Raw genomic sequence first — 26312 nt, forward strand, 5'->3', positions numbered from 1 at the left:
CTCCAGATCCTTTTGGTGGAATCTTTCACTTTTGTATCATTTTTCCACAAAAGTATCTGTCAACCAATCTTTGTATGAGGTAGTTCAAAAAAACACATTTCTGTTTACAATTAATTATGAAAGCAATAGATTCCATAAACCTAGCAAACTCTGCTGTTTTCATATATGAAAAATGTGACTAAGTCTGCAGTATTTAATGTGCCCTAGCACATAAAGTAAGCCACAAAAATATTCCATATTTGTGATCAGTAAGGTTGCAACATTTAGAGTGAAATCTTATACCCACTTACCAGGAAGTAAGTCCCACTGAACTCAACATACTTTTGAATAAACAGGTGTAGGATTGTGCAATAAATTGATGAAAAAGGTACCCCAATTAATTGGGAGCAGTTTCTTTTTTTTTAAATGCAAGTACTGATAAAAAGTGTAGTTTGTAGCACCATTTTACGAGGCATTCCTCCTTTGCACATAAGAGGGGATGGCTCTTCTAAGATGCCTGGCATCACACATTCAATAATCTTCTAAAAATAATGTATGTATGCTTTTTGTTTAATTAGGCCATAGAATCATAGAATTGTAGGGTTGGAAGGGGCCTATAAGACCATCGAGTCCAACCCCCAATGCAGGAATCCAAGTCAAAGCATCCCTGACAGATGGCTGTCCAGGTTCATCTTGAATGCCTCCAGTGTGGGAAAGCCCACCACCTCCCTAAGGAATTGGTTCCATTGTCGTATTGCTCTAACAGTCAGGAAGTTTTTCCTGATGTTCAGCCAAAATCTGGCTTCCTGTAACCGGAGCCCATTATTCCGTGTCCTGCACTCTGGGATGATCGAGAAGAGATCCTGGCCTTCCTCTCTGTGACAACCTTTCAAGTATTTGAAGAGCGCTATCATATCTCCCCTCAGTCTTCTCTTCTCTAGGCTAGACATGCCCAGTTACATACATTATTTTAGAAGATTACTGAGGCCAGTTTAATTGATCAACTAAACCCATATCATTGATCAAGTGAGAGCGCGAAAGGGAACCTTTTTTAATTGTAGGGTGCATTCCCTTAGGGAAAAGTGGTTGGGAGTCCCATACTGATGGTGGGCAGGGAAAACCCTTTTCTCTCTCTGTTATCCCCTTCTCTCTCTCTCTCTCTCTGCATCTGCTACCCCCTTTTCTCTCTCTTTCACACACATCCATCCATGCACACATACTCCACACATGGACTGCCTGCCTGTGTCCACATCCCCCATGAGTGCACATGTGCAACTCATCTGCCCCATGGGGAAGCTGAGATCTTTGCTGCAACAGTTTCAGAATTTTTTTAATCCTGAAAAAGTATATAATACTCTACTGAAAGTCTTAACAGTTAGTATAGTACTTGAAGCAGCGGACACTGATATGAAAGTTTTTGGGAAAAACAAAACATCCTAAAGGAGACCACCAGGTGTCCAAGGTATATTCTAGCATCGGCAGTACATGCCCTGGTCTCTTCTCGTCTAGACTACTGTAATGCACTCTATGTGGGGTTACCCTTGAAGGCGGTTCGGAAGCTGCAGCTGGTCCAGAACGTGGAGGCTCGCCTGATTAAAGACAGCTGCTGATGTGATCACATCACTCCGGTGCTGAAGGAGTTGCACTGGTTACCAGTTGTTTTCCGGGCCAAATTCAAGGTGTTGGTTTTGACCTTTAAAACCTTATACAGTTCCAGCCCAGCCTATCTCAAGGAGCGCCTCCAGCAACACCAGACAGGCCACTTAACAAGATCAGCCTCGGATGGCCTTCTCCCTGTCCCATCATCCAGGCCAGCTAGGCTGGTGAGGATGAGGGAGAGGGCCTTCTCTGTGGAGGCCCCCACTCTGTGGAACTCCTTCCCTAGGGAACTCTGCCATTCCCCCCCTTTTATGAGCTTCCACCACACACTGAAAACTTGGTTATTCAGGCAGGCATTTGGGGTGGGTAAGAGTATTTTTAAACAATGTTTTAATGTATAATTTTACTGTTTTAAATTGTACCATTGTACATCGCCCAGAGTGGCTGGGTGACCGGCCAGATGGGCAATTAAGAAATCAATTAATTAAATAAATAAAAGGTACTGTGTGGAAAAACCTGCTGGTACTGAATTAACTTCAGCATTGCCATGAGAATCAGTTGCCCTGTGAGGAAAAGGAGAAGCAGCAGCAGCCAATGAGGTAAAGATTTCATCATCACCTCTTCCTTTAAATAGGCTGTTTAAAGACCACATGCACTTGATAATGATCTGTTATTTTTTTATTGATGTTATGTAAGCCATTTTGGGAGCCTTGTCAGCTGAAGAGCAGGGTAAAAATGTTTCAAATAAATTAACATTAAATATCTAAACAAAAAGGAGATACCTGCTTGCTGTTTTGCCCACTCAGCAAACCATCTCAGTGCGCAATCACAAGTCCAGGGGTTTCCATGAAGGTAGAGACTCTCTAGGTCTGACATATACGTGAAAATGCCTTGAGGCAGAGAAGTAAGGAAGTTCTCAGATAAGTAGATATGCTTTATGGAAGACATTTTGAAGATTCGTAGATAGCGCAAAGTAACAAAAGTATCTGGGTGAAGTTGTTGCAGTAAATTTCCTTCTAAGTGGACCAGCTTCAGTGATGTAAGACCATAGAAAGCTTTTGGGTTTACAAATTCAATTTGGTTATGATCCATATGCAACCGTACCAAACCCGTGAGACCATGGAATGTGTCTGCTTGAACAACTTTGACTTTGTTATAGCTCATCTTTAAGACCTGTAGACAGAAAGAGAGAAACAAACTGAACTACAAGCTACACATAATCTGAGGAATTATAATTGTCAGGGTGGACACTAAGCCCATAGAATCCCAGAGTAGTTCTGATTCTGAGGAAGAGGAGTTCCTCCTGGGAGAGGAGCGCACTCCTCTTTCCCAGGGCCAACAGCTGACAGAGATTCCTCTCACCGGCATTCCTAGCTTAGATAGCAGTCCTGGGAGTGACAGACTTCATGGAAGCAGACTTCATGGACACGCGACGCCGACACAGAGAGCGACGCCAAATGGAGGGTGCGGAAAGGAAGCGTAGTGCCTGGTTGGCGCGCAAACAATGGCTGCGCCCAGAGGATCCAAGAGAAAAGGGGAGGGACTCTCCCTAGCCCTTACGTTCAGGGGTCTGCCAGTGATTCCCTTTCAAACGGGGACCAACTGTTCCAACTTAGGGCATAGATACTCTGCTGCTCATATCTAGTTGCTAACAGTAGAGTTGTTAAGTTGTAAAAGAGGAATAAAGCTTTGAAAAGAATCCCTTTGTCTGTGTCTGGACTTGGCTACTGGATTAGACTGAGAGAGGCCTCCAAGGAGCCCTTGACAGCTTGGTCCCCGGTCCTCTTCCCCCCCCTTCTCCTATTGCCTTATGGAGGGTGCCGGGGACCCAGCGGTGCAAGCTCTAGCGCAAGAGAACCAGATGCTCCATGATAAGATGGCTCAACTGAAGGCTGCCGTGCAGAATCTACAGGCTGCGGTTCAACCCCATCCACCTCCGATTCCCTCCCGCCGTAAGTGCCCGGTGGCATTGCCAGACATGTTTTCTGGTGAGAGAGGACTTTTTCAGATTTTCAGGGCCTAGGGATGGGGGAGAATTTCTCCCCGAAACTTCGGGGGGCTGAGTGCCAACGCATTCGGTCCTCCGAAGGTTGTTCGGGGAGAAATTCCCCGCCCCCCCCTGGATGGGACTTACTTTTCACGAATGTCCCTCCCGGCGGCGGGTCCCGGCGGCGGTTTGGCAGGTCTTCGTCAGGGGCGGGGGCTTTCGACCGGCTGCCGCTGCCACCATTACATGAAAAGTAAAAAAAAACAAAAAACGCCCCTGTGATAGGCTATGTAACAATTAACGTAGGCTATCACGGCTAGATTTGCAAAGTCAGCGTGATAGGCTACGTTAATCGACACGTAGCCTATCACGGGTGACTTAAAAAAAAAAAAAAAAAGCATGTACGCCTAATGGCGGCCCCCATAGGGAGCCGCCATTTGCGTTCCTTATTTGGTCCCTGTAGTCTACGTAAAGATTTACGTAGACTACAGGGACCAAATAAGGAATGCGAATGGCGGCTCCCTATGGGGGCCGCCATTTGCGTACGCATTTTTTTTTTTTAAAGTCACCCGTGATAGGCTACGTGACGATTAACATAGACTATCACGGCTGACTTTGCAGATCTAGCCGTGATAGGCTACGTTAATCGTTACGTAGCCTATCACAGGGGCGTTTTTTGTTTTGTTTTTCTTTTGAAGTTCGCGGCCGGGGAGACAGGGCGCTTCTCCCCGGCCTGAATTTCGGCCGGGCGAGGAGGGAAGCCTCCCCCCCGGCCTGAATTTCAGCCGGGCGAGGCGGGAAGCCTCCCCCCCCCGGCCTGAACTTCGGGGGGAGCAGCGAAGTGCCTCCCCCCACCGCGAAGAAAGCTGCGAGACCAGGTAAGTGACTTTCGTACATCCCTATCAGGGCCCAATCAGAGCTGTACATGCGTCTTAGGCCTGAGGATTTCCAGACGGAACAGATTCGTGTGGGTTTCATCATTAACCTCCTGTCAGGCATGGCAGCTAGATGGGCTTCGGGGCTCCTGCTCGCTAATGACCCCCTGCTCGGGGACTATCAAGGTTTCATGACAGCCATGGCCCGTTTTTTCGGCGACCCCCTGTGCACGCAGAAGGCTTCTCGGGAGATCCGCCGCCTCCAGCAGGGCAAGGACTCAGTTTCCAGCTATGCGACAACCTTTCGCTTGCTGATGCAGGATTTACAGTGGAATGATGCCACGCTAGTGGCTCAGTTTTTGGATGGTTTGAACGATGAGATCTTAGATGAGTTGGCGCGCATGCCCAGCCCGTCTACTTTGGAGGAGCTCATCCAGACCTGCCTTCAGATAGATAGTCAGCTGGAGGGGCGCCGGCAGACCCAGCGGGGCACCGGGGGCCGGGATTTCCCTCCTCCCATTCCCCCACGTTTCCTGCCTCCTCCCCCACCCCCCGCTCCGGCGCTGGGAGTGGAGGAGACCCCAATGCAGCTGGGAGCTACCCGAGTCTCACTGCTGCCAGAGGAGCTTGAACACTGGCGTACTGAGCGCCGATGTTTTCGATGTGGAAAGCTGGGGCACTTCACCAAGACCTGCTGAGTTAAATCCACAGCTCCGCTGCCTCCTCCTCCTCTCCTTTCCCCTCCTCCTCCTCCTCGTCCCCAGGCCTGACTAGACTGCCCCCCAAGCTTGTTGGGGGCCTCCAGTGTGGGGGTCAGTTCCCCACCAGGTGGGTGCCTTCCCCAACCCCCCCACCCTCCCATCTGCTGTTGCATGTTCACCTCCGCTTCTCCCAGTGGGGTGGGGTGGAGGCCCTAGCTTTAGTGGACTCGGGGGCTACGACCAGTTTCATGGATGAGAACTTCGTCCTCTTCCACAAGATTCCTACCCTGCCCCTTCCTGCCCCCTTGGCAGTGGAGACCATTGATAGGCGTCCTCTCTCTTGGGGCGCAGTGACCCGTATTACAGCTCCGCTCACTCTGCGCACCCAGTCCCACGTTGAGCAGATTCAGTTTCACTTAGCCAAGGTTCCCTTATACCCAATCGTGCTGGGTGTTTCCTGGCTCTCTAAGCACAACCCTCAGATTTCTTGGGGGCTTCAGCAAGTGGAGTTTGCGTCTCCCTACTGCCGGGAGCATTGCCTCCCGGAGGAGGCGCCAGTCCCAGCCCAGGCCTTAACCCTTTCATCCCCCTCCTTGTCCGCTTCTGGCAGTCCTTCAGCTACCGTCATCCTCCCAGAGAAGTATGCAGCTTTTCAGGATGTGTTTGACAAGAAGGAGGCTGACCAGCTTCCCCCCCACCGCCCTTTTGACTGTGCCATTAACCTCATTCCATCCCCGCTGGCTGGCTGTATTCCATGTCGGAGCTGGAACTTCGAGCTCTGAGGGAGTTTTTGGACAAGAATCTCAAACGCGGCTTCATTCGCCCGTCTTCCTCCCCCACCTGCGCTCCTACTTTCTTTGTGGCCAAACAATCTGGAGAGCTCTGCCCGGTGCACGATTTCAGAAATCTAAATTCGGTCTCCATCCCTGACAAGTACCCCCTCCCCCTCATACCTGAGATGCTGGAGTGCCTGGGGCGAGCCAAGATTTTCACAAAATTGGACCTGCATAGCGCATACAATCTCATTCACGTCCAGGAGGGGGATGAGTGGAAGACACCTTTCGGGACCAGGTACGGAGCGTATGAATACCTACTAATGCCTTCTGGGCTCGCCTGCGCCCCCCCCCTTTTCACGTTTTATGAATGCCATCTTCCGGGACTATTTGGACACTTTCCTCATTATATATCTCAATTATTTACTTATATTTTCTGAGGATCCCCATGCCCATCAGCATCATGTCTCCACCATCCTCCAGTGCCTCCGCAAGAACCATCTTTATGCCAAGCTGGAGAAATGTGCGTTTGACCTAACCTCTTTGGACTTTCTTGGCTACATTATTTCGCCTGATGGTATCAGGATGGATCCTGCAAAGGTCCAGGCTGTCCTCTCCTGGCAGGCTCCATCCACCAAGAAGGACTTGCAACGTTTTCTGGGTTTTGCAAATTTTTAAAGAAAGTTCCTGCCCAGTTTTGCTCGGCTGACTTCTCCTCTCACGGACCTCCTTAAGGGCAAGAAATCTCCTTTTCGTTGGACGGCATCTGCCCAACAGGCTTTCGAGGAACTTAAGAAGCTTTTCAGTTCTGAGCCGATCCTGTTACATCCCGACCCAAGGAAGCCTTTTGTAGTAGAGACCGATGCCTCTGACTTTGTGGTGGGGGTGGTGCTCTTTCAGCCAGATCGGGAGGGTGGCGGGCTGCAATCCTGTGCCTACCACTCCAGGAAGCTGACCATGTCTGAGAGGAATTATACCATTTGGGAGAAGGAACTGTTGGCCATCAAGTCCGCTTTGGAGACCTGGCATCATCTCCTGGAGGGGGCGCAGCACCCAGTCGAAGTTAGAACCGACCATCGCAACCTCGAACATCTTCAGACAGCCCGTGCCTTAAACCAGCAGCAGATTAGGTGGTCGCTTTTTTTTAAAGTCACTTACCTGTCCTCGAAGTTTTTCACGGTGGGGGGAGGTGCTTCGCTGCTCCCCCCGCGAAGTTCAGGCCAGGGGGGGGAGGCTTCCCGCCTCGCCCGGCCGAAATTCAGGCCGGGGAGGAGGCGCCTCGCCTCGCCCGGCCGCGAACTCAAATTTTTTTTTTTAAAAAAAACGCCCCCGTGATAGGCTACGTGATGATTAACGTAGCCTATCACGGCTAGGTCTGCAAAGTCAGCCGTGATAGGCTACGTTAATCGTCACGTAACCTATCACGGGTGACTTAAAAAAAAAAAGCGCGTACGCAAATGGCGGCCCCCATAGGGAGCCGCCATTCGCGTTCCTTATTTGGTCGCCGTAGACTACAGCGACCAAATAAGGAACGCGAATGGCGGCTCCCTATGGGGGCCGCCATTTGCGTACGCGGTTTTTTTTTTTTAAGTCACCCGTAATAGGTTACGTGACGATTAATGTAGCCTATCATGGCTTACTTTGCAGATCTAGCCGTGATAGGCTACGTTAATCGTCACGTAGCCTATCACGGGGACGTTTTTTTTTTTCTTTGATTGGAATGGCAGCGGTGGCAGCCGGTCGAAAGACCGGCTGCCGCTCCCACCCCGGACGAACACCCGCCGAACCCGCTGCCGGGAGGGACATTCGCCAAAGGTAAGTCCCGTCCCGGGGGGGGCGCTGCGGGGGGCGGTGCGGAGAATTTCTCCCCGAAACTTGTTCGGGGGGCCGAACACGTTGGCGCTCGGCCCCCCGAAGTTTCGGGGAGAAATTCTCCGCCATCCCTAGTTCCACCTTAAAATTTGCCATGTGAACAACCTACAAGCAGATGCTCTTTTTCATAAGCCTGACCTCCAGCCAGGGAGTAGGGAAAATCCCCCCCCCTGATTCTCCCCCCCCCAAAGGCCTGGCGGCAGCTGCGGTGCCTAATTCTTGGGAGGAGCTCCTTCTCTCTGCACAGGCTCAGGATGCTTTTGTTCGTGCAAAGGTGGAGGAATTGGGGCTAGCCTCTGCCCCCCCCACTCTACCCCTTTCTCTTTGCGAGGTGGCCTGCTTTACCATTCTGGCCGGGTCCATGTGCCTTCTAGACCTCTCCGCGAGAAGGTCCTCCATCAGTGCCATGACTCCCCCACACTGGGCATTTTGGCTTCGCCAAGACCCTGCATGTAGCGACGAGGGATTTTTGGTGGCCTCGTGTGTGTCAGGACATCAAGTCCTATGTTACCTCCTGTCCAACCTGCCAGCGGGCGAAGGCCCCCTCAGGCAAGCCCACAGGCTTGTTTCACCCCTTGCCTACCCCCTCAGGACCTTGGAAACTGCTCTCCCTTGACTTCATCACTGACTTGCCTCACTCACACGGTAAGACCACCATTCTGGTGGTGTTGGATTTGTTTTCTAAGATGGCCCATTTCATCCCCTGCTCTGGGTTGCCCACAGCCAGGGAGACGGCAGAGCTGTTCTTGGCGCATGTTTTCTGCCTCCACGGATGGCCCGAGGGTCTCATTTCGGATAGGGGGCCCCAATTCACTGCCCATTTCTGGAGGGAGCTACTTGCGTTGCTCCATGTGACGCTTCGTCTTTCCTCCGCCCACCATCCACAGACGGATGGTCAGACCGAGCACACCAATGCAACTCTGGAGCAATATCTGTGCTGTTATGTCAATTACCAGCAGGATGACTGGTTTTCCTTGCTGCCTCTTGCAGAATTTGCTTATAACAATGCCTGCCATGCTTCCACCTGCCAAACTCCATTTTTTGCCAATTTTGGTTACCACCCCGTCCACCCGTCCACCCTAGCTTTCCCGTCCACCCTAGCTCCCTCTTCGGTGCCAGCGGCCCATGACTTTTTAGAGGAGTTGCGAGCAGTACACCACCTCTTACGGGAGTCCCTTGAGCAAGCCAAGACAGCCTACAAGGCCTCTGCGGACCGGCAGCGCCAGCCGGGTCCGTCTCTGCAACTGGGGGACTGGGTTTGGTTGTCCACTCAATACCTCCCCTCTCACTCACCCACAAGGAAGCTTGCGCCTCGCCGCACGGGGCCTTTCCAGATTATGGCCCAGATTACCCCTGTTGCTTTTCGCCTGGCTCTCCCCCCCTCCATGAAGATCCATCCTGTTTTTCATCGGTCCTTGCTGTCCCCCCTGGTTTCTGGTGACCCTCATCGCTCAGTCAGCTCCCCCCCGCCACCAGTGCTGGTGGAGGGGAAGGAGGAGTTTGAGGTCACAGAGATTCTGGACTCCCGCCTTTCTCACGGCCGCTTGCAATATCTGGTGGACTGGAAGGGGTATGGGCCTGATGAGCGATCCTGGGAACCCACGGAAAATGTGCATGCTCCGTTGCTGCTGAGGCGCTTCTACCAGCTGTACCCCCACAAACCCGGGGCCCCAGGGGAGGAGCACGAGGGGGGGGCTCATGGGAGCGGGGATGATGTCAGGGTGGACACTAAGCCCATAGAATCCCAGAGTAGTTCTGATTCTGAGGAAGAGGAGTTGCTCCTGGGAGAGGAGCGCGCTCCTCTTTCCCAGGGCCAACAGCTGACGGAGATTCCTCCCACCGGCATTCCTAGCTTAGGTAGCAGTCCTGGGAGTGACAGAGCACGGGAAGCAGACTTGATGGACACGCGACGCCGACGCAGAGAACGACGCCAAATGGAGGGTGTGGAAAGGAGACGTAGCGCCCGGTTGGCGTGCAAACAACGGCTGCACCCAGAGGATCCAAGGGAAAAGGGGAGGGACTCTCCCTAGCCCTTACGTTCAGGGGTCTGCCAGTGATTCCCTTTCAAACGGGGACCAACTGTTCCAACTTAGGGCATAGGCACTCTGCTGCTCATATCTAGTTGCTAACAGTAGAGTTGTTAAGTTGTAAAAGAGGAATAAAGCTTTGAAAAGAATCCCTTTGTCTGTGTCTGGACTTGGCTACTGGATTAGACTGAGAGAGGCCTCCAAGGAGCCCTTGACAATAATCATCTTCAAATGTTAGATTAACAACACAACCCTATACATATTTATTTACTCAGAAATAAGTCCCATTGTGTTCAGTAGGGATTACTAGGGATTACTCCCTAGCAAGTGTGTTTAGGATTGCAGCTTAATGCAAGGGGCAATTTGTTCAGTAATGAGAACAACGTTGAAAATAAAAGGTGAATAGTCTGCAACAAACCTAAGATATTACACCACTTGAAAGCATACTTTTCACCTAAAAAAAGGTATGAGGGAGAAAATTTGACACAGCTCTAAACAAAATCAATGACAGATCATTTCTAGCCCATCCTTACCTGTAACACATGTAAATCTGAGAATGTCCTGTCTTCAATACTACGTATCTGATTACTGTGCAACATCAACAACTCCAGCTTCTCCAGGCCAGTAAAATCTGTTTCATTCAGTTTAACCAAACTGTTGTAACTGTAACAAACATTTCATTCCAGATCTGGGTTTAGTCAGTCAGCTATAGTTCAAAAGTAAAACAAACAAACAAACAAAAACAGAGTCTCTCTTTTGCAAATGCATAAGCAGAGTTCAGTTAAAACTTAAAACTTGCCATGTCAGATTCAAAACAACTTGTCCAGAGCAATGACAGATTTTGCTATCATGCATCCAGGAGTATGGACTGCATATATAATTTATGTATTCCACTTCCCAACTGTAGCTTTTAAAGTGTCTCATAAAAACACAATGCAATACTAGTTATAATACACTCATGAACCACACTATAAATAATACAATATCATCAAACCATTGATAAAGTAACTTTCTAATTCAGGGGTGGGCAACTTTTGGCCCTCCAGATGTTTTGGCCTACAGTTCCAATCAGCCCTAGCCAGCATAGCCAGTGGTGAGAAATCATGGGAGTTGTAGACCAAAACTTCTGGAGGGCCACAAGTTGCTCACCCCTGTCGTCAGCAAAGATCAAAGAGGAGTTAGGAAGGGTTTTGCTTAACCTCTTAAGACTCTAGTACTCATAAGGGTCTTTAAAGAGCAGGGTGAACGGAATCCTCCGCTATGTCCCACAACTTTGCATGACATCCACAAACAACGTGGGTGACCCAATGTGTGTCCTAGAAAGGCAGGCTTCACTGAGACTTTGGATGCTCCCACACATGTATGGTGAATCCTGACCTGCTGGGTATCGTGAGAATGATTTCTCCCATATACAGTGTTTTTGCATTCAAATCCTTATTAGACTTAATTGATGTCCTTGAGCAAATAATTATCTTTTGACCTCTGTTCCTCATTCGTGTAATGGGAATGATGAATTACCAGGAATAGTGAAACATCAAATGATGCACACATTGTAAAGCACTTTGCAAAATTAAAATCAAAATTTTATTTTTATAACTTTTATAAAAATTCTAAGTTCAAGATAAAAAATGAGAATCAAATAATTCTGTCTGCATGCTGCAACCCAGCTTTCTTAGGGCTGATCACAGAACCCTTATTTTCTTATTCAAAGATAGTATGATAAGTTTGTGTTTTGGGTGAGGCCTTTCCCTTGCCACTGCAGCAGCCCAGTTTGCACAGGTTTATAGCAATTGATCATGTGCTGGAGCATGTCATACAATGCATGACATTCACCAGTGCCCTTTTTGGCACTCCGCCTACACACTCTTCTAGTGTAGCTGCAAGGAGACCAGAAGCATCCATTTCCAGTGTTAAAATCAAAAAGTTTCTCATCATGTCCAAGTTAGGTGAAGGGGAAAATTCTGGTTAGCCTAAGCTGAGCTCTTCTAATTTAATCACAGTAAATGACACAATGCAAAATAATTCTACAACTCCCAATGACTTTATGGTGAGGTATATATGGGAGAAGGCATTCCTGAATTCTGGATAAAGACTGTTTAAAGCAGGGGTAGGCAAGCTTTTGGGGCCCATTTGACAATTTCAGAAACTGTCCTGGGCACCACCACAAAATGGCTACCCTGGTAGGCATGGGTAGTCACAAAGGACAAATAACTTACCCAAAAGACTGAGTACAAGGCAGAAGTGGGGTCTGAACCCGAACACACTAAACGCATTTCAACTTACAGTTTTAGTGTCAACAGATGCTTATTTTACAGAAGAAAAATTCTTTTTTTGTCTCACCTCCCTCTGCCAGCCAACTCATTCCCCCTATTTTTTCTCTTTCACTCTGGATCATCACATATTCTCTCCCTCTCCCTCTCTCTCTCACACACACCTTCATTCACATACACACGCAATCACCCCATGTATCCAGTATGCAATGCATGCATCATTGCACACATGCCTGTCCCTTCTTCTCCACACTGAAATCCACACTCATGCTTTTTCAGGATCCCTCCAAAATCCCCACTACACCCTTTATCTTCCCTGCTCTTACTCATATGCAGCCCCCATCCATTCTGACATACAAACACACAACTTGCCCCAACACCCCAGGCAGTTCACAAATAGCTCCCGCACCTGCTACTGGCTTCCTGCTGCTCTCCCTCCTCCCTGGCTTCCCTGACCCCTTAGGTGGCTTGTCACTGCCTACCCAGCCCCACCTGCTCTCTTTAGCCCCCCCCCCACTTTTCCAGTCAGAAGTTACAGGAACTCCTTGTTGTTGCTGTTGGCTGAGCACGCTGCAGAGGAAAGCATCTGCCTGAAGCTACCCACCAATTTCATTTCCTAAGAACATTTCTCAGCCCCACATGTGGCCCAGAGACATTCATGGAAAAATAAAGACTGCAGTGGCTGGAGGACCTAACTTTGCTTTGAAGCTATCCCAGTAAGTAATCCGAGAAAGAAAAAGTGTTTAAAAACAAATTATTAAAAAACAATAAAAATGGGAAGGGTAGGGCACCTCAGTCGGTGCCAAGGAAAATGTTCAGGGGTGCACTGGTGTCCATGGGCACCACTTTGCATACCCCCACCTTAAACTATGGTTTGTTCAAAGAAGTCAGGATCAAACCATGGCTTATAATCCTGGCTTATTAATAAACCATATTTAAAACTAACCAGAATTTCCCTGGATTGGACATAGTTTAAAAGTGGAAGCAGATGTTTTCCCTCTTGTCTTTGAACAGCTATGCCAGAGGAGGAGCAGGGGAGGGGAAGTGCAGGGGACTTATGGCATTTCAGCAGCAATAAGATTGCCAGTGTGCCTGTAACTAGCTGTATGCCAAAGGAAAAAAAGAAAAGAAACATCACACAACTGCCACTGACAATGCTTCCAGATGAGGCTTTTATTGTGCAATCATACTGCATCATTCACAGAATTTTACAAGGAGCCCAGATGTTGCTGTCTGCCATTTGTAACCCTTCTATGTCTTCCCACCATGTCTTCCATCTTTTTATCACCAGAAAAAAATATATACTAAGGAAGAAAAGATAGCTAAACAGTGCCTTTTGACTGCTAGCACCAGGAGTCCCCTCCATTTAGAAGCATCCTGAGAGTTTGGATGCATGATGTATCCTGTAACCACAGGCAAATTTATACTTGGTTGATGTCCCAGCCGGGGGGCAGGGGGAGACACAATTAAAACTGATCAAGTGAATCATGGGTTTATTTGGATGAAAGTTGATAGGCTGTTTCTCCTGACTTTAGGTAATCTTTGATCTCTTTCAAACCAACAACATGGGGCTTCATCCCAAGAATGTTTTCCTTATGACATGTTATCCCAATAATGTTTTCCTTATGACATGTTAATTGTAGTAGACAAGTCAACCAGATCTCATTACTACACATCACGATTTGAGCAATACTGTGTAAACATACCCTAAGTTGATCCGCTCCACATTTTGGGGGATGTGCGGTGGGATGGTGACGAGATACCGGAATGTGCAATGTACTTCGGTAGGTACATAACAGGCACAGAGCTTAGGACAGGCACTGCTGCCAGGAAAAGCAGCCAAGCAGAAACCAAAGAGACATCCTAGTAAGCTGGGGTTGCTTCTGCCTGTTCTTTTCATTGTGTGTAACAATCTTAGACCAACAGGTCTCTCAGCAAGTGTGAACAAATGATATGCTAGAAAACAGAATACAACACAAGGCATCATGTCAAGATCTAATGTCACACATTTGTATCTTTAATTGGAGGACATGTTTTGATGAACTCATCTTGGGAGCTTTGAAGGAAGGCTACAAATCTTTTTAGAAAAAAACCTCTGCAGTTAAAAACCCCCACCTTCAACTGATATAACTTATATAAAAAACCACATTCCTTCACAGCTTCTTGTTTTTAGCGAAAGGAGGGTTATTGTTGACAGGTATTAAAAACTTAACTCTGACACTCTGCTGAGTTATTCTTACAAATAAATGAACCCAGAGTTTCATTATTTAGAGCATTCATAAATCTGCTTGTGATTTGTGTTTGCCAAAGAACACGTCAAGTCCTTCCTTGCCAAGTAAATTAGGCCTAAAAAAAATTAAGGAGTTGGAAGACGATGACTGTCCTGGTTAAGAAAGCTAATAAGCAACAGCAGTACTGATAGCAGTTAAACTTTAACCTACTTTCATCCACTTTTTAGAATATAAAAGAAATGCCCCTGGTTTCTTCTCTCTTTTCCTGCTATTTGTAATGCTACAAGACCAGAGCAGTAAACAGTAGATTAGATTGGAACAGGATCTTGTACTGGAAAAAAAAAAGAGCATTTACCATTTGGATAGATTACTGCCTTGGTCAATCTCAACAACACAGTTATAGGGTGGCATATAAATATTGTAAATACATAAAGACTGCAGTCCTATAGCCCCTGGGATGGCATCCCAGGATCCTTAGAATACTGCAGGCCTCCCTCACCATGGGCAAAGAGCGTGGGCCCCCGCCAGAGCCCTCCTTAACGTGGTGATGGAAATCTCTGCTGCCATCTGTCCTTTGCTTTGATGGCAGTAGAGGGGAAGGACCTTGTCAGGGGCAGATTGAGGGAAGGCTTGGTTCTGCAGAACCCAAAGCCCTCCTGTTCCCCTGACGCAGCCCTAAACCTACACCAGCCTTGGAACTGGTGTCCTTAATCTCCCACCCCACCCACCTTCCTGCATCCTCAGTGTCAATCAAAGGGATTTTTTAAAAGTGGGCCATGGCAGTGACAAGGGCAACAAAGCTACCCCACCTTCCACCTTGGCTACAATGAGCTGATGGAGCACAGGAAGTGCTGGAAGCTACAACACAGATTCTCCCTTCCACACACCACTGCATGGCTCTGCCCAAAATATTTTGAAACTGGAATTAGTTTGGCCCTAGAGATCGCTGGATCTCTAGTACTTGAGTTAATACAAAGCATATACAGTGCTTCCGAATGTGCAAAGCACTCCTTAGTAATACTTACAGAATAGTCATGTGAGCTAGCATGGGTGTAGTGATTAGCGTGTTGGACTATGAATGGGGAGATCCAGGTTTAAATCCTTGCTCAGCCCTGGTTAACTTTGGGCGAATCACCATTCTCAGCCTAACCCTACCTTGTAGGGTTGCTGTGAGGCTAAAAAGAGAATTGTGTGTGTCACTCTGAGTTCCTTGGAGGAATGGTGGGATCGAATGCAACTAAGTATAATAATTGTTATTCTTAGCTCCAGTCTGTCTTACTCGCTATACTACAGTAGCTCTCAGTGTCACTTTTCTCATTGACTTTTTACAGATCATCACCATGTGTGAACATCGTTGGAAGATCTGCTCTTAATTTCTTTTTTCATATCTTCCATATCCAAGTAGCTAGTGGATGCATGCACAACCTACATCAACTAACTTGATCAAAAGGATGTTTGGTGAAAGAGGAAGAAAAGAGTCCAAGAACTCCGGAAGCCTTGGTTCATTATTTTCAAAGTTCCTTTTCCTCTTCTGTCCTCACCCCACTTCACTTTGCCTTCGCTGTCAATTTATTTTAATGAGCCTGGCTCTTGCAAAGTCGCTATAGATCACTTTCCTCCAGTCTGGTGTCCTCCAGATGTTTTGGACTACACCTCCCATTAGCTCAGGCCAGCATGGCAATGCTGTGGAATGCTGGGAGTTGTAGTCCAAAGCATCCCTCCAAAATTCCCACTACACCCTTTATCTCTTCTGCTCTTACATGCTCTCCTGCTCTTACTCACATCCCCCAGGTTGGAGGAAGGCTGCTATAGGTGCACAACGATTTTAAGAAAGCAACGTAAAATATGAAGTCAGAACTTCTAATGGAAATCCTTGCCATCGTCTCTCAGCGCGTCGTCCACATCAACTTACAAGATAATAACTGCCAGTCTGTTGAACAAACGCAACGAAGAATTCTGTAACACCTTGAGGAAGCGCTAGCCAATTTATTACGGCATAAACTCTCGTGGACTACAGTCCATTTCCTCAGATGGATGAGGAGTTATCCTCAGTTAGCAGGTGGGCTTCTGCAAGGGAAAAAAATAATGGACCCCCCCATCTAAAAATGAACAAACAACACTTAAAAACCCCACCGAAAAGAAGTGAGACGGATAGCCATACCTGCACTCTATTCCCCCCCGTTATTTCTCAATAGCTTTCCTCCAGCTGGGGCCGTGCAGACAGCTTCCTTCTCTCGCACATAAGATACCGCTAATAAATGGGAAGTGCATGAGGAGACGAAGGAGGCGCGTGCCTTTGTGCGTGCGTGTGAGAAAGAGAGAAGGCGTCGCAGAGGTGAGTGGCTGGGAGTTTCGGAGCAAACGCGCCCCCACCCCCAAGCACGCCCCGGCCCTGGAGCAGGCGGGGTGGGCCGGCTCGCCTTGCGAAGAGCCGCCCACGCGCCGGCCGCAAAGTGGCTGCAGTCCCTCGCGCGCCCCTCGTCCTGGGCGCTCGCCAGGCCTCTGGGCTTCCCCGGGTAGCCCCGCGCCGACCTGCGGCGCAGAAAAGAAGCGCGCGCGCGCGGGGGGGGGGGTCCTTGGCAAAGCCCTCGGTTCTCCAGACACGCGCTTCCCCGCTGGGCTTGGCTCGGCGCGCCTTGTTACATCCTCGCCGTTATGGTGGGAGGAAATTTAGGTGCTGCACGGAATTGGAGGTTCCGCCAGCTAGTCGCCAGCACTTGCCTGGAGGGGAACCCGGCCGCGCCGACTTCTTTTCGCCTTGTGGGCGAGGAGGACCCGAGCCGGGGTTTGCCCCCGTCCCGTTGGCCGCGCTCGGCTGGCTTCTCCTTCTGCGCCCGCCACCCCTTTCCAGAGAGCTGCTTTCCCCTCAAGTTCTCTCCAGTTCCACAGGACTGCTGTATTTCCCTCCAAAGCCTCCCGCCATTTCTTGGCACTGCCTCGCCGCTTCGCTTCCTCGCTCCTGCCCTCCTCTCACAGCTCTCCATCCCCTCAGCTCTTCAGAGCTCCCCCACCCTGCACCCCAGAGCTGAGAGAAGAGGGATTCAGAAAGTGGGAAGGCTGGGGGTGAGCGGGGAAAAGAGAGGCAATGCATGCCTTTGCAAGCATGCCAGTAGGCGAGATTTTAATTCCAGTTTATTATTCTTTGTCGGTTCCTGCCGTCTCACGCACAAGTTAACTCTACCCCTTCCATTGACTCAGTATTCCATTTGTCTTCCTATGTATGTCACCGCTTTAGTTTGCCTCTTTCTGCACAACCAAAGCTCCCCCACCTGGTTATCTGTTTGGCTCTTAATTCACTCTTGAGGCTGCCTCTGTGGAATGAATCACCCTTTACTATTCCCCAAATTCATCTCCCGTTCTCCCCACATTCTTTCCCTGCTAGCTTCCCAGGCATTCACATCCTTCTTAAACTACAGTCCTAAGCCATTCTAGTAAGTGTGCAAGTCCCATTGGATTGGATGGGCCTTACTTCTGAATAAACCTACTTAGGATCACAGTGTCAACATTCTTAGGATCACACTTAGTTTTCTCACTCCAACACTGTTCCTTTTATATATAATCTGACTCTTCACATGCCAGCAAATTCAAGTGTTTAAAGAATTAATCTCTTCCTGCCCAACAAATATTGAATGTTTCTACTGGAAGTCAGGTTGGCACCTACGATCAGGCTGTGAGTTACCTTGCCCAACGGATCTTCGACTTCAGTAATTTGTCATCAATTTAATGTGGTCTTTATTTTTTCTGTTGGGAGAGTGCTATTTTCACCCTCTGTTTCTGGTGCCATAATATCTATGTCCAGCTCTTTTTCAGCCTATCTTTGATGTCTGCATTGTGTCTTGAACTGAATGTGTCTTGATGATGTCCCCGTTTGTTGTTTGCTTATCTACTTTGCTAAGTACTCTAGCCAGGGTTTATATTTAAAAATGATGGAAAGGATATTTTCCTAAAGAAGAATCAAGTTACTTTTAGTTCATGTTATGTGATGGTGTATCTCATCTATTAAAAAAAGGAGAAGAAAGTTTTTCTTTCTAGGGAAAGTTTTTAGATTTTAGACCCACCCACCAACCCTTATTCTCCAGTATTTGTTAATGTTTTTGGATATTTATTTATTTTACAATATTTATATATTGCTCCACATCAACAATTTTGGAGTGGTGAACAACAAGATAAAATAATAAAACCCCATAATTAAAACAATTTAAAAGAACAAATTCTGAACTTAATAAACCACAGCTGGTCACTCAGGGAAGGCCTCTTGAAATAACAATGTCTTCAGGAGGTGCTGAAAGCAACACAACATTGGCTCTTTCCTCACCTCCAAAGGCAGGGAGTTCCACAGGAAGGGGGCCACCATACTGAAGGCTCTTTTCCTGGTGGACTCCAGACAGGCCATAGGTCCATGTGGATATTACACTATCATTTTATAACTTCAGTTTTAAGAACTGTATCTAAGAGTTTCAATTCAAGCATCTCATGCCTAAAAGTGTTGCCACACCCATGATACTAGAAAGCAGAAAGTTTTCCAAGTTCATTTTTTGCCAAGTATTCAGGGTTTACATGTAAAAATGATGGAAAATATATTTTCCTAAAGAAGAATCAAGTTACTTTTAGTTCACGTTATGTGATGGTGTATCTCATCTATTAAAAAGAAAAGATTCTGGCATCCTCTAGGGCAAGTATTTAGATAGTTACCGATCCCCCCACTTATTCTCCAGTATTTGTTAACATTTTTGGGTATTACGCTATTATTTTATAGCTTCAGTTTTAAGAACTCTGTCTAAGAGTTTCAATTCAAGTGTCTCATGTGTAAAAGTGTTTCCACACCCATGATACTAGAAAGCAGAAAGTTGTCCAAGTCCATTCTTAAAAAAACCTAACATTATTTTGCTTGCACTATTTGGACATGGGGTTTTTTAAATGTGCTTTCATAATACAGCAGAGAAGAGGTTGGTAGTATTTCATTACTTTAATAAACCTGAAAACTTTAAAAGTGGAAATCTTCATTAATTCATGCGGAGTGGAGTGGGGAGAATATAAAGCTCTTTGTCCTTCCCTTTGTTCTCCACAACCACACCCCATAAGTCACTGCCAGACAGTGAGTATTCTAAGACTTGCCTTCTACTGAGACTCAGCAGTAAGGTGGCCCTGTGTCCTGTTTTACAGATCACCTATTTGAAGGACTGTCAGAGGACAGTCCTTTATTTGAAGGCATCCTCTACTTGAAGGGCTGTCCAGTTTAAAGATAAAGAAGCATAAGAAGGGGAAACGGCTTTGAAGATGCTTATCTACACTTAGCATCTGGACATCAGATTTGAGCAGTAACATAGGTCACCTGGTAAATCTTCCTCACTATGGTGAGGCATAATGGCCCTGTTCAGTCATCACACTAAGCCATGAGGGTTAGGAGTTTTGAGCTTACCATGTTGGCTTAGCGTGATGACTGAACAGGTGTCTGTCCCGACCATGGTGGTTTATTAATCACGGACTAACCACGTTCACTAACCACTTGCTGCAAGATGGTTAATGGGCTCTACCATAGCGTAGCATGATGTCTGAACAGCTTCCATGTTTAATTGACAGCTGCCATAGAGCTCTGCAGCAAGAACAGTCAGAGAAGGAGTAGCCGCTGAGCACCAAAATGACCAGCAGCACCAAGTACCAAAATGGCCGACAGTGCAAAGGCTGCTGGGATGCATGGCCACCCATCCAGAGGACTACGGGTTCCTGTGGGAGGGAGGGTGGTTAGAGAATGGTTAGTCTAACCACGTTGCGGAATATGATAACCTGCATGTGTGGCAGTAGCACTTGCAGTGGTAAGTGGTAACCACCATGCACCATGATTAGCCTAACCACCCTTCCGAAATGTTTATCAATATTCCACATTGTATTTCTATATGGTGCATTCTATTGTATTGCTATATCACAGAATTGTAGGGTTGGAAGGGGCCTATAAGACCATCGAGTCCAATCCCCTGCTCAGTGCATGAATCCAAGTCAAAGCATCCCCGACAGATGGCTGTCCAGCCTCGTCTTGAACATCTCCAGTGTGGGAGAGCCCACCACCTCCCTAGGTCATTGGTTCCATTGTCGTATTGCTCTTACAGTCTGGAATTTTTTCCTGATGTTCAGCCAGAATCTGGCTTCCTATAACTTGAGCCCATGATTCCGTGTCCTGCACTCTGGGATAACTGAGAAAAGATCCTTGCCTTCCCCTCTGACAACCTTTCAAGTACCTGAAGAGTGCTTTCATATCTCCTGTCAGTCTTCTCAAGGCTAAACATGCCCAGTTCTTTCAGTCTCTCCTCATGGGGCTTTGTTTCCAGTCCCCTGGTCATCTTCGTTGCCCTCCTCTGAACTCTCTCCAGTTTGTCTGCTTCTTTCTTAAAGTGTGTTGCCCAGAACTGGACACAGTACTCCAGATGAGGCCTAACCAGTGCTGAGTAGAGGGGAACTAAGCCAGTGTGGCGTAGTGGTGAGAGTGTTGGACTGGGAGATCTGGGTTCTAGTCCGCACTTGGCCATGGAAGCTCACTGGGTGACTTTGGGCCAGTCACAGACTCTCAGCCCAACCTACCTCTCAAGGTTGTTGTTGTGAGGCTAAAATGGAGAGGAGGAGGATCAATATAAGCTGCCTTGGGTTCCTTGCGAGAGGAAAAAAGGCAGGATATAAATATTATAAATAAATTAAATAAACAAATAAACTAGTACTTCACATGACTCGGAAACTATTAATGCAGCCCAAAATAGCATTTGCCCTTTTTGCAGCCACATCACATTGTTGGCTCACATTCAGCTTGTGATCTACAACAATTCCAAGATCCTTCTTGCTTGTAATATTGTTGAGCCAAGTATCCCCCATCTTGTAACTGCATTTGGTTTCTTTTTCCTAGGTACAGAACTTGACATTTATCCCTATTAAATTTCATTCTGTTATTTTCAGCCCAGTGCTCCAGCCTATCAAGATCACTTTGAATTTTGTTTTCTGTCATCCAGGGTACTAGCTATCCCACCAAATTTTGTGTCATCTGCAAATCTAATAAGCATTCCCTCCACCTCCTCATCTAAGTCATTAATAAAAATATTGAAGAGCACTGGGCCCAGGGCTGACTGCGGTACCCTGCTCATTACCTCTCCCCAGTTTGAGAAGATCCCATCGATAAGCACTCTTTGAGTCCAATTCTGTAGCCCGCTGTGGATCCACCTGATAGTTGTTTCATCTAGCCCACTTTTAACTAGTTTGCTAATCAGGATATCATGGGGCATTTTGTCGAAAGCTTTGCTGCAGTCGAGGTATATTATGTCCACAGCATTCCCACAGTCCACAAGGGAGGTTACCTGGTAAAAAAATGAAATCAGATTAGTCTGGCAGGATTTGTTCTTGACAAATCCATGTTGGCTTTGAGTAATCACTACATTGTTTTCAAAGTGCTCACAGATTGATTGCTTTATAATCTGCTCCAGAATTTTCCCAGAGATTCATGTCAGACTGACTGGTTTGTAGTTCCCAGGTTCCTCCTTTTTGCCCTTTTTGAAGACAGGAGTAACATTAGCCCTCCTCCAGTCATCTATCTGGCACTTCACCCGTCCTCCATGATTTCTCAAAGATAACAGACAGTGGTTCTGAGAGTTCTTCTGCCAGTTCCTTTATTACTCTAGGGTGCAGTTTATAATATGGCCCTGGAGATTTGAACTCACTCAAAGTAATTAGGTGTTCCTTGACCATATGCCTATGAATCTCAAGCTGCAGTCCTGCCCCTTCAGCCTGTACTTCACCTTTTGCCAGCGGGATCATAGATCCTCTTTTGGGAGAAGACTGAGCCAAAGTAGGAATTGAGCACATTCTATATGGTATGTTGTATTTCTATATTGTGCAACAACACTAACTTCACTGTTAATCTCACAGCCGTAAAGCTGTTAGATTAACCTACATACAGCCATTTACGGCTGCATTTAGGTTAATCTAACAGGCCGCAAATGGCGTCCACTAAGCCATTTGCATCTGGAGTTAGTTAGCCCTCACTCAGCCAGCGATACGGCACGGCAGTGGCAGCCGTATCGCTGGCGTTGCCGAGCCGGCAGCCAGCTCTGCAGAGTCACCATGAGGAGGATCCAGCTCCGCGCAGGTCCAGAGGGGGGTGGAGGTGAGTAGTGACGTTCCACCATGGACTCCAGAGGCTGGAGAATCCGGCCTCATTGGGATCTGTGGTGGAATTCTCCGCCATCCCTAGATGTGTTATTTCAGTCCTTGGTAGGCAAAGAAGCTCTGTCAGGCCTTGGGAGTTCCCAAAGCTGCTCTACCACTTCTGTCCCTACCCAAAGTTTATGGGGAGCCTTGAGGAAAGGAGAAGTGGCTGCCCTGTTAAGTGGTTCACTTCTAAAGTTCTTAAATTTCTGAAGTCCTAAACAGTTTGTAGATGAGGTCACTTAAGGGACTTCTCCCATCTATTCTGCATGTTACTTCCCCTCAACACCATTCAATGTTTGAGGTCCTGTTTTGGGTCCCCCCATCAACGAGTCATGGTGGGTGGGGATGAGGAGGAGGAGTACATTTTGGGTAGTGGCATCCAGTGCAGGCTGGTGGCTCTGATTTCATGGGGCTATGAATCCATTCTGGGTTTTAGTCACAACCAGCCAGGATACTAATGGAGCTCCTTTAGGTCCTGGCTGGTTCTGACTAAAACCCAGAATGGATTCACAACCCCACCGAAATTGGAGCCACCAGCTTCCACTCATGGCACCAACTTTTTGGAATTCTTTCCCTGAAGTGGTCTGTGAGGCACTACCATTATATGCCCTCCGACACGTGGTGAATCAAAAGCTAGACTTTTCAGAGAGGCTTTTGGGGGCAGTTGAGCCTATGGTGATTCTGTGTTGCTGATGAGAAGGGGAAGTTTTTGGACTACTGAGTGTTCTATTGTATGTTTTTCATGTTGTTTATTTATGTTAGCTGCATTGAGTTCCTATTTTGGAGATAAAGTGGTTTTTGTGTTTTTTTTAAAGTAGTAAATTCACACCGTGGGGGAGGTGGTCTCTTTGACTGAGTTTCTATATGCTGGATTTAACACTTAGGATGCGGTTCATTATCATGACACATCCCTGCCCATACCCTTCACTCCTCAGGCTCCAGTACCTTCAGCTATCTGGAGGTCACCTCCTCTCTCAAAAATCTCCACCTTCTCTGTCTTGCTGCCCTTTACTCCTGGAACTGTCTCCCAGAATACCTGTGTGATGCTACCTCTCTTACTTCAAATTCATCTTCTAAACCCACATTTTCTAATATGTTTTTGGCACAGCCTCTTAGGCCTGAGCATGTGTAACTGAAATTAATGCATATTATTCTCCTGGCTTTAAACTGGTTTCAACCTGTTTATCTAAAGGGATCCTGCAGTTTCATGAGGGTACTGAGAATTTTTTGCTAGAGACCCCTGTCCCCTGCCCAAGCGGCCCCTCTTCCTAGAGCTACAATTCCCAGAATTCCTGTATTTGGTAGCTGTAATCACTAAAAACAGGTTTGAAACCAGTTTAAAGTTGTAATGTAAATTGCCCCCCTGTGCTTAATTTTAGATTGTATGTCTCTTGAGGTAAGGACATGGTCTCTTCTCCTTTGTAAAGCACCAAGTACATTGATTATGCTGTATAACTAAATAATGAAAATATAGTAGTATGGTGAAAACTGCTTTACTACAAGGAACAGGGAAGACAACATCTAGGTAAGAGCATTACAATCCAGACTCAGTCATATGAGTTTATGAAGGAATAACTCTGTTTCTTGTCTAAAGTGATACTTACAGTGGCCGCCAGTAGATATCAGCTAGAAACTGTTTGGTTTATTATTAATTCATACATTTCAGAGGATGAAGGTGGAAGTCAGAAAATCATTGTGTGGTCTAGCACCCAACCATGTTACTAGTTGCTTCTGGGTCATTTGCAGAGTCATGGGGCAGAATCCAACAGGATTTTTACGCCTCCACAAGCAGTGAGTCCCTCCAGTTCCATTGCGCAAGTGGTACTCACTGCTTATGCAAGGGATATTTAACACTTCCTGAGGGAAGCCTCAAAATGGGCATTTCAGCTTGTTTTGGCTTGCCCCAGAAGCACTAAATTGCTGTTTTACAAGCAGTGGAGTCACACAATGCAAGTGGTGAGGCAGAAGAGAATCGGTGGGGGCAGAAGCACCCCATTGGATTCTTCACATGGAGAGGATGGGCTGCAGAGATCTCTGGCCTGGGGTCCATTTATTCTTGGTGTTATGCCCGTATTTAAGGAAGTCTGCCTCATATCTTGAGAATCATGAATCTAAAGGTGCATTGTGTATAGAGTAAAGCCAACTCTGAGTCTTATAGTATTTAATGACAGAAAAAACTAAGAGGTCATCCTCAGAGGAGCTGTTGCAAAAACATGTGCTTTTTAATGTGGCTGTAATGTAATGGGTCTGTTTTTGAGAAAATGCATATGTTGTTAGACAAACCCATGCTGACTTTACTGCTTTGCCAGCAAATCCTGGCACATTTTTGTTATTGAAGAATGGCAATTTGGATGAGATTCATTACTGAAGAGAAGCAAGGGAGTTTTCTGTGTGAAATTAAACTATATTTTGGCAGGGTTGATTGGCTCAAGGTAAACCCTTCACTGCTTGAGAAAGAATGGCAGAGGTTATGTATATATTTATATATATAATTCTCACATACAGTGCTCTAGGACTAGGTGCAAAAAAGTTGTAAAGCAAAAATGGATGTACCAAAGTTTTAAGGAGAAGATCCTATAATGGATACATGAATTCTTTATGAAACTAATAACTTCTTTTCTAGATGTTATTTGGAGCACCTGCACTATCACTAAACATAAAAGGAACATAATTTAAGATGAGTATATTTCCCCAACATAAAATCTCCTGCTATTCAATGCAGCCACAAAGTGAATTCAAATATACATTTTCAAATACAGTACTTATATGTCTACCGTCCATTAATGAAAATAATAAAAAATCTCTACATTTGTTTTCTATATCCATATTATTTATTATTTGCATTTATATACTGCTAACAATAAATACATAAAAGTAAAGAAATTATCAAGGATGTAGAAAAAAAATATAGAGCTTTTAATTATTTTCATTAATGGTATATATGATAACCATGAAGACTGAAGAACCTTTGTGTGGAAATGGTTGAAGAGAGGTGAATTTCATTTACTAGAAGGCAGATTTAGATTTAAGAGCATGGGATTGGGCTGTTGAATTTCAACTTAATTTTCTGTACTGATCAACGCTTAGGCTTTTAATTGTGCAAAAATATTTTAACATGAGCTCATTTTAGTATGTCAGCAAAAACTGCTGGTTGTTAGGCTAGCTGGCTGGAAGAGATACACTTAGAAAATATGCCAAACATCTAAACATGTATGAAGCTAGTAAACCACTCATGATTCATAGTTTCAGGACATGTCCTGGCTAATCAAAAATATTTTTCTAGTGACAAAGAGGCCCTGGTGCAGTTTCATGGCACATGATTTGGCTTATAGCATGGAGCTTGTATAGCAAATTTGAAACTGTAGAGAAAACTAGTGCAGTGAAGGATGGATTGTAGCTCAGTGACAGAGCCCGTGCTTTGCATGGAGAAGGTCCTGGGTTCAATTCCCAGCATCTCCAGTTAAAAGGATCAGGTAGCTTTTATTTTTAAATTAAATTTTTAAATTAAAAATTTAAAATTATTTTAGGTCACCTTTAAGGGCGGAATCTACTCTGACCTTAAAGGTGACCTAAAATAATTTTAAATAAATATTTCTGGGTTAGATGGACAACTAGTCTGATCTGATATTCGTCAGCTTCCTAAGTACAAGTATACCAGAGCCTTTCGTTATCATGGGGTGGACTACAATAAATATGTAATTTTTATGAGTTTTAATGGCATTGAAGTGATGTAAAAGTGGTTATAAGAAAATAAAAGTGTAGACACTAAAATATGGTTACTGTAGAATCTCAGCCACCACTTGTATTTTATTTA

General features: G+C 46.3%; 1 protein-coding gene and 1 long non-coding RNA gene across 2 annotated transcripts in view; one reads left to right on the plus strand and one right to left on the minus strand.

The window, feature by feature from the left end:
- The window catches only part of IGSF10 (immunoglobulin superfamily member 10), a 33625-nt gene extending 16426 nt beyond the window's left edge, over window positions 1–17199 (minus strand). The window contains exons 1-6 of the mRNA XM_084842044.1: window positions 17036–17199; window positions 16227–16381; window positions 14525–14645; window positions 13790–14039; window positions 10347–10476; window positions 2361–2751 (exon numbers count right to left, since the gene is read on the minus strand). Coding sequence (XP_084698170.1) covers window positions 2361–2751; window positions 10347–10476; window positions 13790–13983 — 715 coding nt within the window. The 5' untranslated portion in view covers window positions 13984–14039; window positions 14525–14645; window positions 16227–16381; window positions 17036–17199. The remainder of the gene's footprint in view (window positions 1–2360; window positions 2752–10346; window positions 10477–13789; window positions 14040–14524; window positions 14646–16226; window positions 16382–17035) is intronic.
- Window positions 16553–26312, plus strand: part of LOC146351441 (uncharacterized) — a 46481-nt gene continuing 36721 nt past the window's right edge. The window contains exon 1 of the long non-coding RNA XR_014788897.1: window positions 16553–16649. This is a non-coding gene — a long non-coding RNA (uncharacterized LOC146351441). The remainder of the gene's footprint in view (window positions 16650–26312) is intronic.

The sequence above is a fragment of the Heloderma suspectum genome, chromosome 3 (assembly GCF_057233095.1).
Source record: "Heloderma suspectum isolate Gila_16-S chromosome 3, 16-S_ref, whole genome shotgun sequence".
Classification (NCBI taxonomy): domain Eukaryota; kingdom Metazoa; phylum Chordata; class Lepidosauria; order Squamata; family Helodermatidae; genus Heloderma; species Heloderma suspectum.